This window comes from Echinops telfairi, unplaced genomic scaffold, assembly GCF_000313985.2.
Source record: "Echinops telfairi isolate 266 unplaced genomic scaffold, ASM31398v2 ScPeMD7_7457;HRSCAF=8495, whole genome shotgun sequence".
NCBI lineage: Eukaryota > Metazoa > Chordata > Mammalia > Afrosoricida > Tenrecidae > Echinops > Echinops telfairi.
This window is the reverse complement of record NW_022111357.1, coordinates 12,398,376-12,414,588: the sequence shown is the minus strand read 5'-3', so window position 1 is coordinate 12,414,588 and position 16,213 is coordinate 12,398,376. Positions and strand designations below refer to the sequence as shown.

At 54.4% G+C, this 16,213-nt stretch overlaps 1 protein-coding gene across 5 annotated transcripts; it reads left to right on the top strand.

Moving 5' to 3' along the window:
- The first annotated feature begins 789 nt into the window (after positions 1 to 789).
- Positions 790 to 14,382, top strand: TXLNA (taxilin alpha). Of its 5 annotated transcripts, XM_045298966.1 has the most exons (12): positions 790 to 887; positions 1,336 to 1,536; positions 2,096 to 2,434; positions 3,370 to 3,461; positions 5,774 to 5,878; positions 6,196 to 6,366; positions 7,936 to 8,130; positions 9,590 to 9,709; positions 9,865 to 9,939; positions 10,401 to 10,493; positions 10,788 to 10,883; positions 11,363 to 14,382. In XM_045298966.1, exons 2-12 carry the CDS (start codon positions 1,359 to 1,361, stop codon positions 11,687 to 11,689), a joined length of 1,791 nt encoding a protein of 596 aa, XP_045154901.1. In that variant the 5' UTR covers positions 790 to 887; positions 1,336 to 1,358; the 3' UTR covers positions 11,690 to 14,382. The 5 variants fall into 5 exon arrangements, with proteins under 5 accessions (XP_045154901.1, XP_045154902.1, XP_045154900.1 ...); XM_045298967.1 differs by lacking the exon at positions 790 to 887 and having other exon boundaries at positions 1,175 to 1,536; positions 2,096 to 2,212; XM_045298965.1 differs by lacking the exon at positions 790 to 887 and having other exon boundaries at positions 1,175 to 1,536.
- The last annotated feature ends 1,831 nt before the right edge of the window (positions 14,383 to 16,213 follow it).

Sequence of the window (16,213 nt, the reverse complement as noted above, 5' to 3'; positions counted from 1 at the left end):
CTATGCTCACAGGTAAAAGAACAATAGTAGTCCTCCTTAAGTGGCTGGGAGATAAGCAGTCGAAATGAGGAAGACCATTAAATGGATCTCCACCCCAGGGTGGCAGCAATGGGCTCCAGCACAGTAACAGTGAAGACTGGGTGGTGGCCCATTCGGTTGTCCATGGTGTTCTATGAGTAGGTTCTACTACAGGACAGCCCTTAACAACAGGTATCATTGAATTGTTCGCCTTATTAAAATATTAATAAGGAGACATAACCAGGGAGAGAAAAGAATGCCCAGTGCCACCGCAAATTAGTGATGTCAGGACTGGATTATAAGGTCTCCTGATTCTTTAAATATAGGGACTGCGGAATCCTCAGAGTTTCCTACTGGGTACGAGGCAGAGAAGTCACCATGTAGGGTAGCAGTTGAGGAGGGTGGCGTGCCGGTAAGAACAAGGACAAGTTAGATCCAAGCCTGAGTGATCTAAATGAAGTTGAGTTGGCTTGGGTTCGTTTGGCTCTCCAGCGTTCTGGCCCCTCGAGCTAAAGCCCATTCTGCTGCATTTTGGGAGTTGTGGCCAGCTAGCCCCGATGCATGGAGGGACGTGTAGTCCTTTTCCTCCCCGGCCTTCCAAGGCCGCCTTCAGCCCAGTATTCCCAGCAAGCTCCGCGCGAGCACGGGCTGTTGATTGGCTGGGGCGGGAGCGGGCGGATCTGCCGGCAGCAGTTACCGGGGGTTTCCGGTGCTGGGCCGGAGCGGGCGAAGCAGTCGGTACGTCGGCGGTAAGGAGCGTCTTGCACTTGCTGACGAGACGAGAGGTCCGGGGCGCTTGGAGGCCTGACTACTTGAAGGCAGGCGGGCCATCACTCCGATTCTGCGCGTGGACGCAGACGGGTTACTAGGTGTGCGCATGCGCGAGTGGAGGGCGCGCGGGGCGGGGCGGTAGTGCGCGCGCGCGCGGGACGGCCCACGTGAGTCCTGAGGGCTCGGTGGGGAGGGGCGGGAATCGAGCATCCCGCCACGTCAGTCTCCGGCCCGGAGCCAATCCCGCGCGCGGCCTGTCGTGAGGGACTGTATTTTGCTGGGAAGTGGCTTCGGGTGAAAAGGAGGCCTCTTTCTCGCCCGCCGCGGAGCAGCAGCGCCCCGCCGACCTGCCTGGGCACGCCGGGCTCCGCTCGGCCGGAGACCGGGGGAACCGTTGGCTCCCCCGCCCCGCACTCCGTCCGGGCCAGCCAGTCTAGTGCTGTTTGTGGGAAGAAGCTCGCGCGCCTGGTGGGCGGCTTCCCGATCCGGGGTGCGGAGAATTTGGGAAGTGTGGAAAACAAACAGCAACTGTGTCCGTTTCTGAAGGATCGCCAGCTTGGCACCTCACCATGAAGAACCAGGACAAAAAGAACGGGGCTGCCAAGCAGGCGGGCAGCACCTCCAACTCCAAAAGCAACCCCGGGCCGCCGGAAGCGGGACCAGAGGGAGACCAGCGGCGGCCCGGCCCGGCGGCTCCTGCAACCGACGCCGAAGGTTCCAGCCGCCAGGCCCCCGGGAAGCCTGAGGGTGTGTGCCAGCTCCGTTTTCGCAGCGGGCAGGGGGGAGGCGTTGCTGGTACTCCCGCTTAGCTTCTAGAGTTCGAGGCCGAGGCTGGGATTTACCCAGAAAGGAGGAAATGCTGAGTCTCGGAGACCCCCTCCCTCCCACCCTTTTCTGAGGATCGGGTAGACCCTCCTGTTCCACACTCGGGAGCAGAGCCCGAGGGAAGGCTGTGACAGGATTGAATCAGGTGGCAGTCAGGTGAGGGTCAACCGGCACATCCTGGTCCCTGGGAAACCCCCTGCGCACTAGACGCCCCTCTGGAGCCTTTCTTAACTTGGAGAATGGCTTTGGCGGGCCAAGAAGGACAGGGACGGGAATTCCTGACAGACTTGACCTCCTTTCTGCCCACGATCATCCTCGTCGGAGGGTGGCGAGGGGTAGTTACAGCATTTTCTAGGCAAGTCGGCTGCACCATAAGAGGCCAGGCAACGTTTCACCCACGCCAGTGAATTTGGCTAGGCCTAAAGCAGCCCTGCCGGTGGCCTAACTCTCTCACCCTGCTCCTCATCCTCTCCTGCTGTAGGGGCTCCAGCCAAAACTGCTCAGTCTGGGGCCCTCCAAGACGTGTCCGAGGAGCTGAGCCGCCAGTTGGAAGACATCTTGAGCACTTACTGTGTGGACAACAATCAGGGGGGCCCAGGTGAGGATGGGGCACAGGGTGAGCCCGCCGAGCCCGAAGATGCAGAGAAGTCTCGGAGCTACGCTGCCAGGAACGGGGAGCCTGAGCCGGGGACCCCACTAGTCAATGGTGAGAAGGAGAGCTCCAAGGGAGAGCCAGGTACAGAGGAGATCCGGGCACGTGACGAGGGCAGAGACCGAGACCACCGGAGGCCACAGGAAAAGAAGAAAGCCAAGGGGCTGGGTGAGCAGAGGGCAGCTGCTGGTCCAATCAGAGCCAGGGATGTGGGGTCCCGGCATAGGAAGGCGCGGGTTCTCTGAGCTGTGCAGGAGCAAGTGGGGAGTGAAACAGCCTGCTTGCTCTCTGAGAAAGTGGAGGACAGGAGGCCCCCTGGTCCTCTGTGCTAGCCACCACCACAGTGTGACCTTGGGCAAGTCCTTTCTCCTCTCTGGGTGTGAGTTTTCACTTCTCAATTAGAGTGAGACTCGGACTAGACTGGGATTGAAAACTTTGGTGTCTCCATAAGTCGAACTATCGATGTGGACCAGGCATGCCTGCTGCGGCCAAAGGATTGGCTGCTACCTGGTCCTAGCCAGCTAATGTGGTGCAAAACTATAGGCTTAATGCAGCCAAATGATTTTTAATTGTTGGCACCTAAAACACTGGAAGTCAGACAAAACCCATTTGTGGGCTGGGTCTGGCACTGTGTCACTGATGAGTGCAGCCTCTGCACCCAACCCTGGGCCTCCCAGGCCTGCTGCTCGGGAACTTGGCGCTGTGCTGTGTGAGGTGGCCCCTCAGAGGGAGTGGTAGGCTCTGACTCAGGCACAGGCAGTGACAAGCAGGCTATTAACGAAAAGCGGTTGAGAGTGACTTAGACTACTCCCTGTGTCCATCTGGGTGGGTATGTGAAAGATGTTTTCCTTTGAAAGGTCATTGTTTAGTTACCTCTGGACAGGAAATGTAGTGCTTCCTCAAGGAGGCCAACAGCCTGAGCCCTTTGTTTGGAAGGGCTTGCCTTACATTGCAACTGTAGCCCTGAGCCCTCACAAGTGAGACTCCTTGTCACCCCACCCCACCCCAGTGGGGCCTGCTGAGATTCCTGTGGGGTCAGTCCTCCAGTCAGGTAGGAGGATGGTGGGGAGTGTATGCATGCCATTGCGCTGTGTGCTTTGCAGGGAAGGAGATCACGCTGCTGATGCAGACCCTGAACACGCTGAGTACTCCAGAGGAGAAGCTGGCAGCACTGTGCAAGAAGTATGCTGAACTGGTCAGTCCCCGAGCTGCCCTTCCCACCCTCCCTACCTTTCCAAAGGCCGCAGGCCATCTGCAGCGGGCCTGGGGTACAGGGGCCTCCTCTGCCTTTTCTCCAACTTAAACGAGCCACCTGCATCCCGGCTGGCATTCTCCAGGCTGGCAGTGGGAGAAAGAGCTTTTCACATACCTTGAAACAAATTCCTTGAACAAGTTGATAGAGCCCTGGCTCCTGGCCTGAGTGCATCATCTCCCCTGTGTGCTTCAGTCCACAGTCCCCGCCCCTACCCAAATAGAGACCTGCACGGTGTTGTCATCACTCCAGGATCAACCCTCCTCACCTGGTGCTCTCATAACCTGGTCCAAACTCCCGATTTTCCCACTGCTTAAAATGCTGGTTTGGTCAAAACTGGGGCCACCTGAGGTGGCTTGGTTTCATTTGGTGATTAATAGTGCTCCTGAGCTACCCTCACCTCACCACCACTATCACCTATTTTTAGTTTGGGATTTTGGGGTGGGTTTTTTTTTTTTTTTTTTTTACTTTTTTCACGATAAGGTCTGCAGAAACTAGTTCAGTTGTCCCAAAGGATGCACCACCACCTTCTAGCTCTGTCTTAATGCTGGTGTTGTTGAACTTGTTTCTTTCCCTCCTGATTTTCTGTCAGTGGTGTGGGGTCAGCTCTCGATGCTTGGTTCGGCTACTTTGACAGGAATTCTTCTTGAGTGTTGATGTGTGCCTGCCCTGGTGGGACAGGGGTTAATGGGGGGATGCTGACCTGGCTGAGAAAGAGGGCAGTGAGCATGTGGACAGTGGTCGCCTGGGACACCCTGTGGGCAGGTAGGTCAGCCCTGTACAGGGCTGTGCTGCTATGAGCCCAAGGGACTGGACGGCAGTGCATTGTGTCGTACACAAAAGTACGGTTTCCCCATCTAGTGATGAAGTGGGTCCAACCAGTGGCAGCCAGTTTCCCCTGCAGCATCTGAGTGAAGTGATTCATTAGTGGTAGTCATTGCCTGATGCCCATTCACATTTGTCACCCGGATCTCCTGTTAGGCCCCGGTCTCATCTGTAAAGTGGTTGTTTTATAGCGTAGTTGCAGTGACCAAATCTAGAGGGAGGGTATTGAAGAGACGGTACCTTTCAGAAGGGTCCCGCCCCAGAAAGGCTGATGCCGGGTGCAGTGCTGACAAATAAGCCAGGGGAGATGAGGCCCAGCACCAAGCAGGGGCGCGGCCTTGGACTGGTAATTGTGGCAATTGGGCCGCTGCACTGCCTGTCTCTGTTCTCAGGGAAATAACAGGCTGGGGGAGGAGCAGAAAAGAATTTTCTAGAAGAGGAACTAAGAGCAGAGGTGCAGGAATGTGGCACGGGTTCTGAGAAGGGTCTTCCCCAAATTCTGCAATTGGTCATGAATTGATCCTTCCAGCAGGATTGTTTTTTTTTTTCCCCCAGGGTGGCTGGGTCTTGGGGGAAAGATTCCGGGGAGTTGAGGCTCTATAAGACCCTAAACCAGGAGCAGGTGAAGAGTGAAGGGCAGTTGGGTCCGTGAAGTGGAGGGTCCCAGGAGTGCAGTAACCTGCTGGGGACTACAGGTGTTAGAGCGATTGAACTGGAAGATGGTAGTCCTGGCCCTGAGATAATGGAAGCGGATGCAGGCCCAGTATTTGATCAGGTGTAGACATGTACTGCCCAGGGCAGTAGCCACTAACCAATGGTTAGTCCAGATTTGGATGTGCTCTGGTGTAGATTACTTGGGCCTAGGCCTTGAAGAGAGAATGTAAGATGTTTCAATAGTTTTTTTTCACACTGATTCCATATGTTGGAATTTTAATATTTGAGATACTGGATCAAATATAAAGATAATGACACCTATTCTGACTTTTTTTTTTTTAACATTTTATTAGGGGCTTATTCTGACGTTATCCCAATCCATACACACAGCAATTGTGTAAAGCACATTTGTATATTTGAGATACTGGATCAAATATAAAGATAATGACACCTATTCTGACTTTTTTTTTTTTAACATTTTATTAGGGGCTTATTCTGACTTTTTAATATGGGGCTTTTAAGGCACCTGGTGGCTCAGTGGCTGTTACCCGAAAGGTTAATTGTTTGAATCCACCAACTGCTCTTCAGGGGAAAGGTGAGGTGCTCCACGTCTATAAAGATGTACAGCTTAGGAAACTGGAATACCGTTTACTCTGCCCACTAGGGTCACGCTGAGTGGGGGTCGGCTCCGCAGCAGTCCATTAATGTCTTTATTGTTCATGTGACCGTTAGGAAATAGGAAATTCCTCAAGTGGCTTGTGTTGTTTGCCTACTAGGACTCTGACGGGCTAAGCTGGACCTGTGGAGGAGGGCAAGGCCTGAGAGCTAAGCAGTCAAAGGCTGGTCTGTTACAGAAATGCCCGGGGATGGTAATAGAGCAGGTGTGTTGGAGAGAGAAATGGTGAGGCAGTGCTTGTGTCCTGAAGAACTGGGGAGGAGGGAGTGAATGGGGTTTGGTCCTGAGTGCTAGGGAGGAGAACTGGTAGCCGTGCTTTTGAGGGGCACATGTCCAGAGGGTTGAGGGGTGCCGTGGTCAGGAGTGTCTGAGAGCTGTGTCACAGGTCGGCTGCTGAGGGCTCCTACTGGTCAGTTAGAGTTGTACCTGCCAGGTTTGGGGGCAGAGGGCAGGGCTCAGGCCAGCTCAGGTGCTCCCTGCCAGAGCGCCCTCTGGGGCCCTCACCTGCCCTCCTGTCCCCAGCTGGAGGAGCACAGGAACTCTCAGAAGCAGATGAAGCTCCTGCAGAAGAAGCAGAGCCAGCTGGTACAGGAGAAGGACCACCTGCGAGGTGAACATAGCAAGGCCATCCTTGCCCGCAGCAAGCTGGAGAGCTTGTGCCGAGAGCTGCAGCGACACAACCGCTCCCTCAAGGTAGGCCGTCCCCCAGGAAGGCTGCCCTGCTCTCCTCTGGTTTCCCTCCAGCTCTGGGGGATTGCCTGCGTCCTTGAAGAGTAGCATCCTTCTGTAGGTGGAAAGATGGGCGGCTCAGACCCAGCTAGAGGCCTGGGCTTTATTTCCAAAAGATCACAGCCAGAGAAGCACTAAGGAGCACACTTGGAGGTGCAGGGTTTTTAGTTTCATTTCATAATTAGATAAAGATTACGATCCTGTGACCAAATCCAGAATGCAGTGGCTTCAGCTTTTGTAGATTAACTAGCAGCCCTGGGGGAGGAGGTGATGGCTGCGCGGCCAGGGAGGCAGCTTTGCCCCTATTGAAATGATGAAGGAGGGCATTAAGAATTGCCTTACCCAAAAAAGGGAAAAGAATTGCTTTACTGATGGTGGCAGTGCTGACACGCAACTTGTGTCCCAGAAGGAAGAAGGTCAGCTTGGGCCCCAGGGTCTTCCCCTCTGCCCAGGCTGCGGGTAACGTGAGGGGGTTTCCATAACTGCCGCATGGTTTCACTGGCATCTCCTTACAAGGGCAAGCTTCCTTCCGAAAGGTCATGTGGAAAAATGGAATGCAAAGATGATGGCATTTTTCCATGAACTGTTTAAAAATTGTGTATTTTCTACAGCTTCACTGACCTACAGTTCACACATTATACACGTAAATGACTTCTTTACATTCGTGAGAGTTGTACAACCATCAAGCACCACAGTGGATTCCGGGACATTTCTTCATCCTTGTCCTGTATTTTCCAAGAACTTTTTGAAGCCTCCTTGGACATGATCCTTTACAACTTGTTCTGTTTGGTTTGTTTCTCTTAGTTAGCGTGTGCCTTTGCAAACGCCATAAATTTGGTGTGAGGACTTCTGAGGTGACACGAGTATAAGAAATGAACCTTCATCGTTGCCCACCCTCCTCATGCACCCCCACTGCACAGTAGAAACCACCACAAACTAGACCTGCTTAGCACAGGCTTCTAGACTTTTCTTTTCCAATGTAATTATTGTAAGTCAACCATTTCATATCCTTTTTATCTTTCACATTTTGGGATGCTTGTTTTGTCCTTTTGAGCTTATGTGGTGTGAGAAAGTTGTGACCATCCCTTTCCGTAAGGATTTGCAGCCTGGGGAACCCTATGGGGCCGTTCTCCTCAGCATTGGAATGCACTCGTGGCAGAACTCGTTCCATCCTTTGATCAGTGCCTCCCTCGATCCGTGCCTGAGGGCTAATTCTGCCCAGGCTTGGCTAGTCCGGAACTCTTATAGAGAAGCCTCCTGGGGTAGGGGGAGGTGAGTGCCCATTAAAACAAGATCAGTTCCCCTGGAAGAGGCTTCCAAATGGTCCTTGCACGCATGCATGCCTGCAGTCATCTGTGGGCAGTGCCTCTCACTTGCCCCCGAGATGCAGAGGGGCCTTGAGGTGACCCCTTGCACAGCAGCCCTGGAGCCGGGCTCTTCGGGATGGAAACATAGGAGGCTGTGCTGGGGGCCCACCCTGTGGGAGGCGGCGGGGGAGTGGGTGATGGACCTGGGGCTGCTTTCTCTGGCCAGGAAGAAGGTGTGCAACGGGCCCGAGAAGAGGAGGAGAAGCGCAAGGAGGTGACGTCGCATTTCCAGGTGACACTGAATGACATCCAGCTGCAGATGGAACAACACAATGAGCGCAACTCCAAGCTGCGCCAGGAGAACACGGAGCTGGCCGAGCGGCTGAAGAAGCTCATAGAGCAGTATGAGCTTCGGGAGGAGGTGCGCACACCTCGGGGGACCATCCTTCGGGGAGGAGGGGTGGGCAGGGCGCCTCTGGTCAACAGGGCCTTGGGCAATACTCAGATCTGATAGTTCTTGGTCTTACATGCGAGTGGCACAGTGCAGATTAAAAACAGTCTCACGGCGGTGTGCTGCAGCGGTGGCAATTTCCATTTTCCAAGCGAACTTTCGAGTCTTTGGAATTGCTGGGGAGGGACCTGACCTGTTGTCAGTGAGGAGCCCTGTCCCTACCACTGGACAGCGCAACGTGCCACTCCCTCAACTGCTCACAGACACAGCATCCGTGCTCCTTTGGGCACCTGGCTGCCTGGGCTTGTAGGCTCGCCCTGGGAAGGGAGACTCCCAGCTTTCTCTGGGAACCAGTCCTGTTTTCTCCCTGTGGGTGGAGGCCATGGGCCTACTCTGGGCCAGCCTCCTTCCAAGGCCCTAGGGTGTGGTGGTAGAGGTGGTGGTGGTGGTGGGTGAGGAGCAGTACCTTGCCCTCAGCAGCTCACAGCCGAGATGGTGATTCGGAAGTGACTCCCCTGGCCCACCCCCTCTCTTCACCACCTGAACCTCTGGGAATAGGGCTGCATGGGACATGCTGGGTTTGTTCCATCCCTCAGTGCTGAAAGATGTAAAGGCTCCTCCCACTACTGGGAAGCTCCCACTTCAAAACTGAACTCCCCCCTCTGCCCCAGGCTAAACAGGGGCTCCATGCTCTGCCTGCCTGGGTGTCCGGGGGACTGCCTTGGCGCCTCTATGTGGGTCTCCCCAGTCCGCTTCAGATAGTCCCATCCTGCCTCTCTCTGACCCTTGGGCCTCAGATACAGGCATCTGGAGTCCTTCACATTTCAAACTGGACCTTTCTCCAAGCCACCTACCCTTCCTTCCCCACCCAGCCCCCAAGTGAGCACCATGCCCCACAGCTTTTAACCCCGTGAGTCAGCCCGTCAGCCCAGTGGCTTTCCCCTTGCAAGGAGTGGAGCCCACTACCTCCTTACCTTTACTGCTGTCCCTGGTCCAGACCACCACCATCCCACACACACACACACACACACACCCCACCCGCAGTTAGGATCTCACAGCATCTAACCACCTACAGATGGGTGCGTCTCTGCCGAGCCAGCTAAGCTCTTTCTCTGGTGAAGGCACCACTTCTGCTTTTCCTTGACATTGACGAGAACGTCTGAGCTGGAAAAAGGGCTGCCAGCCATGGTGACCTGTGCTGGGCTGTGCATTTACTGCCCAGCTGTTCTGGAGCTGGTGCCAGCCTCAAACCCTTAGCTCCCTCAAGATAGACACAGCAGGGGGGCAGAGATTCAGTTGGGGAGCAGAACTCCCTGGAACTGGAGACCCCATGCTGTACTGCACAGGGGTCTAGCATGTCAAGGGGACATTCCCCCGAAGGTGTGAGCTCCTGACAGGCTTCCCTCCCCGCCCTCATGCTTTCCTACAGCACATCGACAAAGTCTTCAAACACAAGGACCTGCAGCAGCAGCTGGTAGATGCCAAGCTCCAGCAGGCCCAGGAGATGCTGAAGGAGGCCGAGGAGCGGCACCAGCGGGAAAAGGACTTTGTGAGGCTTGGGGCTGCAGGGGTCGGGGGTGCTGCCTGGGCAGACGGGGCGCTGCTTCCTCAGAAAGTGGTCTGCGGGTTCTTATGCTTGTGGCTTAAAAAAGGCCAGACCCCTGGGCACAACTGACGAGGTCTGGGTGCCTGTCTTGGAAACAGCTCCTCAAGGAGGCGGTGGAGTCGCAGAAGATGTGTGAGCTGATGAAGCAGCAGGAGACCCACCTGAAGCAGCAGGTGAGACCATGGCAACCAGCCTGCCTCCCAGGTCCCCTCACTGGGCCACAGCCAAGGGGAGGGGAGTGGGACCCTCACTCCAGGTCCGCCTCTTGCCCCTGCTCACTGTGTGACTTGACCAAGCCTTTGCTTTCTGAACCTGCCCACCCCCACCCCCACCCCTGTGTGGTGGTGGCTAGGGAGCTAGGTCCTTCTTCCTAGCACAGTTAATTTTAATGAATAAAAAGTTCTCCCTGAAGAAAACCTTGGAAATAAGAATAAAAGCTAAAGATTAGCCACCCACATTCTAGTCAGCGTTAGCATTCTGGAGTCTGTCTTTCCAGATACACAGCTGTTTGTTGAAAGAGAGCTGACTTTCTCAGTAGTACTGTCAGGTCAGGCAGCCGAGTCCCCAGGTGTGTGAGCAGGGGGCCTCCTGCCCACAAGCCATCTCTCACCTGTGGCCTTCTCTGACCCCACAGCTCGCTTTGTACACTGAGAAGTTTGAGGAGTTCCAGAACACGCTTTCCAAAAGCAGCGAGGTGTTCACCACGTTCAAGCAGGAGATGGAGAAGGTAGGCAGGTGCCGGCCAGAGGTGGCTGTTGGGGGAGGGAGCAGGCGCAAAGTGGAACTTTGGGCCTGGCTTAGGGAAGCCGCGTCCCTGAAGTGCTTCCAAGGATGGGCCACTGAGAGGGATCGCCCTACATCCTGGAAAAGGGACTGGGCTGTCACTTCTTTTTGGTGGACATTTGACTTGGGGAGACATCCTGCACAGAGGCATTGACTCTTGGGGCTTGCCCCCCACCTTGAAGAGGCAGGCTGGCCAGCCCCCTGACCATTTCTTTCTGCCTGCCACATCACAACCCAGATGACAAAGAAGATCAAGAAGCTGGAGAAAGAGACCACCATGTACCGGTCCCGGTGGGAGAGCAGCAACAAAGCCCTGCTTGAGATGGCTGAGGAGGTGGGCGAGCATGGGCTGCAGCCTGGGGTGGGAGGGTTGGCCCTTCACCACCTCCCAGAGGAGTAGCAAGTGCTGGGAAGGCTGGGGGAGGGTGGAGTAGCAGGAAGGATGGAAGCAAGAGCGGGGAAAGCTGGGGCTGCAGAAGTGGCTGCGGAGTCTGCCTGCAGGGAGTTGCCCTGAGTTGTTGCAGACTGCTGTGACCCGGTGCACAGTGGCCGGTCATGAGGGTGGTGTTGGAAGTCATTGTTACAGATAGGAAAGAAGTAGGCTCAAAAGACAGCGGGTGCTTTGCCCAGGCCCCGTAGTTGATAAATGGAGGGCTTCTGTGCCTGGTCCAACAACAAAGGCTTGCATGAGCCATGCCTGGGGTTCCACACGGCACTGCTCCCGGCTACTCTGGAGAATGAGGGTCCCTTCCAAGTGGTTGTGTAGAGTGGGCGGCTGACAGGGTGGCGCTGAGGTCCCGTTTTGCTCCCTAGAAAACTCTTCGGGACAAGGAGATAGAGGGCCTGCAGTTGAAGATCCAGCGCCTGGAGAAGCTGTGCCGGGCGCTGCAGACAGAGCGCAACGACCTGAGCAAGAGGGTACAGGACCTTACTGCGGGTGGCCAGAGCCCCCACGGGGACAGCAGCTCCGAACCGAGGCCAGACACTGCCACTGCCCCCCAGGGGCAAAGTGGCGAGGGGCTCGTGGCCCATGCACCCAGCTCCCCAAGAGCCACAGAAGCTGCGTGCAGCCCTGAAGCACTGAGCACAGAGGCGTCAGGCTCAGCAGGGCCCTGGGAGCCCAGCCCCACCACCACCTAGAGCCTGGCATTCTGGGTGTACTGGGGTGGGGGCAGGTGGCTGGGCCTGGCCCACACAAGCTCTCACCATGAAGCCGGCCACTGCTCAGCCAGGGGGCTCTTGCCTGGCTGGCCTTGAGCACTTGGCCGTTTGGACTTGTGGGTCACTCTTATATGTACATGGCATGTGCCAGCCTCGTGCATTTCTCTCGGGAAGGGTGCAGCAGGCTTGCATCGGGAGTGGACTGCCTAGATGAGATCAGCGGCTCCTCTTGGAGCTGCCGGAGCAGAAGAGGAGCTGCTGCCTGTGGCTGCCTTCACCTGAGCTGGCAGGACTGGTGACTTGAGCGTGTCTTCTGCTGTTTGAGACTCAGGCCACGCCACGCCCACCCTCTGGAGCTTGTGACGATGACATGCCCAGACTGCTGGGACTGCCTGGCTGGGGAACTGGAAATGCTTTTTCTCCTCTGGACCTGGGAGAGTGGTTGGTCCCCAGGTGGGCACACGGAGCTACAGCCAGCACAAGGGACCCAGAGAGTTTCAGGTAGGGGTGGTGGTATTGGTAGGTCCTGTGGGCACTGCTGCCCCACCCTCTGGTGGTGCCAGGACCAGGCCAATGATGCTTCTCAGTCGCCTTATTCACAGGTGCCTCTTTAGCCCTTCACAAATGATTGACAAGAGATCACCCAAAGGATTCTTTCTGAAGGTTTTTTGCACATGACAGAATTTGTATGGAGGGGCTGCCGAGGAGGGCTGGGCCCGGCCCCAGTGTCTCACTTCCCAGGCCAAGTTGAGGCCGAGGCTTCCTGTTGGGTCAGACCAGAGGCTTTGTGGTCTAAGAAAAGAAAGGGCTTCTTCTGATAGCTGGCCACAAGCTTGCCTAAATCCTGAGAGACCTGGGTCCACCCCTTCCTCTGAGCAGCGCTTGCTGGGCACCAGGCTCTCGGTGGGTCCCTCTTTACTTCCTGCCCCCCACTCTACCATGGGCTATCAGCCCTTCATCTTCCCTGTCCTATTTGTGGGTAACTCTGTGCCCAAGGAATAAATACTGAGGCATGTCTTCCATGGGGTTCCACACGCTGGTGTGGGAGTCATAGACCCAACCCCCAGGGAGGAGGGGGAATGAGGCTCCACACGGAGCCTCAGAACCTCCCAGAGAGTTGGAGACACTTGTCACTATACTCTTGACAGTTCTGCTGGTTACAAACTTGCCAAAGTATTAGCCAGGTTTCTGGTCTCTACTGAGCAGTCTTATGAACAAGCAAGTCTTGGACCCGTTGCCCCACCCCCACCGGGCCTCATTCAGGCATCTCCCAGACACAGGAAGGAGGTTGGCTGGATTTCTGCTACTCCCCAGCTCCATTGAAGCCAGTCTGCCGTCCACATCAGCCACACCTGGCCCACTCACAACTTTAACTCATTTAAGGAGGAACATTGAGTTTCTCAGGATAGTATTATAACTTGGACCAGACTGAGAGGATACCAGTTGTCCTGCCCTTGAGTGTTGCCTACTGATCCCCGTGGGTCAGCCGGTGCAGCCAGAAGCCAGGGTGTGTCGAGAAACCCACCTGCCATTCCTCACTGAGATACTGCCCTCCTGTGGACAAGGATTCCTAAGATTGTTCCCTTCCCTCAGAAATCCATGTTTTAAGTTATCCCTGATTCAGCCTCTTCCTGTTCTAGCCCCTGAGGGGCAAGAACTGCCTTCCTCACATGGGTTCCAGGGGCTGGGGAAGTAGACAGAAGCACCCAGCTGCCCCTTGAGAAACGCAGAAATGCCTGAGGGCCCATATAATTCATTGCCTGCCTGATTTAAGCTACCTCTTTGAAGCCCAGGGTTTGGGTTGTCTGACCCAGTGTGGTTGGACAGTCCTCTGAGACCAGGCCTGGCTGCTGTGGAGCCAGCCACAGCGGATAGGCAGGCTTCCAGGTCTAGTGTGTGGGTCCCACGCAAGCATCTCTGCTCTCAGCACTAGCCACAGATTTCTAGGCCTCCAGCCATCAGTGAGAGGCGCCCCTCTCTCTTCCTCTCCATTGACCAAATCTCACCAGTCACTATGGCTGCTCCACATGCTCCGCTTTCCAAGGGTGGTCTTGGGCCGGATGCAAGGGGTGACCTCCAAGGACCAGGGGCTTCCTTACTGAGCAGTACATAACTGCGTGTGTCCTCTTTTGGGACCAAGAGCCAATCTGCATAGGGTTCTTCATCAGTTTTTCTCCAAAGGACCATAGCAGCCAAGGCCTCTTGTCAGGACCTTGCCCGCAGGCGCCCTGTGCAGCAGAATCTGAGGTGTCAGCAGCACTTACATCTTCCATGAGGTTTTGGGTCTTGGGCTCAGGCACTTTGTGTACAAGAATATTATTTCTGTAAGATGGTTACTTCCCTCCACTTCTCTTGCGGGCTGACCACAGGCCAGTGGGCTGCCCTAGTGTCTAGTCTGGGGCTGCTGATCTGGCCCTTCAGCTGCTGTTCCAGCCCGCCTGCCTTGCACAGCACAGAGGTGGCCATGCAGGGACAGCCAGCCACCTGCCTGCTCCTGGGGAGCTGCCCTTTGCCCATAACTCATGTCCTCACCTTGCTACCCAGACTTGTTTGAAACTGAAGACAGCTTTTTTTCCCCTCCTCTTCCTTCCTTGCCTTTTGGTATTCACAACAGCCAGAGGTTTGATTTTGATGTACTTTAAACCACATTAAATAGTCTGTTGCCTTACTCATCCAATCCTTTGGATCTTTTCCCTACTCATGTGCTCACTTACAGACAGACCATGGCTGACCTCAGGATCTGTGCGGTCAGCACCATGGCTGTGCCCGGGCATCCTGTGCCTCCCAGCAACACAGCGTGTCCTCCCCTCCGACCACTGGTTTGAGGAGTCCTTGACAGACATCCTTGGATCGTGTGATTGCTTTCCATCAAAACTTGTCCCTGCCCCCATGCCTCATGGGCCTATGAGGAAAATAAGTTCTTCAACAGAATGGCGATGATGACTGGGTGCCTCATAGGGACAGGGCTGGCTACCCAAAGAGCCTTCTGTCCCAGACAAATGGAACCAAGCTCAGAGTCCTTTTGGAATTTCAAACTCGTATTGGGGTGTAATCTATATATCATACTATTCAGTAGTTCAGTCATAACAAGAAGAGTAGTCCAGTCATCACTACACTGAATTTTAGAACACTCTGTTTTCCTTTCAGTCCTTTCACTGGGGGCTCTCCCCGCTCCCAAGATGGTCTGTGCCATTGTGTGTGCATATGCTGCCATCTTGTGCTCAGTAGTTCCTCATCCCTCCGACCTCCCATACCAGGAAACCACCAACCTGTACTCTGTGTAGATTCAATGTACCAAAACATTTAAAAAGCAAACAACAGAATAAACCTCAGTTGGGGTGGGGGGTGTAAAAGGAAGCCGATGTCAGAGAGTCCAGGAAGGTCTGTCCAGAGTCAGGGAGGTGAATGTCTTTGTTATGAGAGCACACTGTAGAGAAAACAGTATAGTTAGGTTAAAATGCAGCATCTGACTCGAGCTCCCTTTTGACCCATTTAAAAGGTGCTTCAGTTTTAAAAAGTTAAAGGGAAATAGGTGTGGATTGAGCCTTAGGTGAATCCTGAACAGAGACCAGGGATGCTAGCAGCCTTGCTATTATCATGCAGAGTGCACTGGACAGTGGATTGTGGGAGATGTAGTTAGATGAAGATTTACCACATTATTTGAGCTCCCTTTTGACCCATTTTAAAGTTCTTATTTAATTGGGAGTTAATATATCACGCCACAGTTCAATCACATCAAGCGGTATTTACAGTTGCTACCACAATCAATTTCATAACATTCTTTTCCTTCCTGGACTCCCTACAAATGGATTTGGGGCTTCTGCTGTTATCTATAGCCTGCAAACCTGGAGTTCACTAGTTTAATTGCTGATACTGTTCCCTCCAGATTTGGCTTTTGTTACTTATAGTCCTGGGATCACACAGGCTGGTGTGTGGACTTGTTGATGTCTCACTTAGATGGCTGCTTGTTTGAAGATAAGCCTTAAGGCCCCAGATGCTGTTCTTCACCACAGTCTGCATAGCACACGTCATCTCTTCATGAGGACAAGTATTCAGCAGGTTACAAAGGCTAATGGTTCTTATATTTGCAAGCCCCAAATTCATGCATATATCTATGGTTTATATGTCTGCTTCACCTTAGGCTGGCTATCAAGTCTTATTCTGGATCATGGCAACCCTTTAGCACAAAATAGGCCTCCTTGAGCTGTAAATCTTAGTGGGAGTGAACAGCCTCACCTCTCCCTTGGGCAGCTAACAGGTTTGACCCGCTGCTGCATAGCTCCTTCCCCAGAGAAGTGGAAATGTGGCAAATTCCAAATTGGAAGCAGCTCACCTATAGAAGTAGGTTTTCCGGGGGCGGGGGGGGGTGTGTGTGTGTGGAGTGGGGCTTAGAGACAATGGGCCTTTGTCTGTGCTGGGTTAGGGGATTTAGATTTGATACGGCAGGGGAAACTGCTTAGTATTTGAACATGTTGGTCAAGTTCACAAGGGAAGTGGATGAAA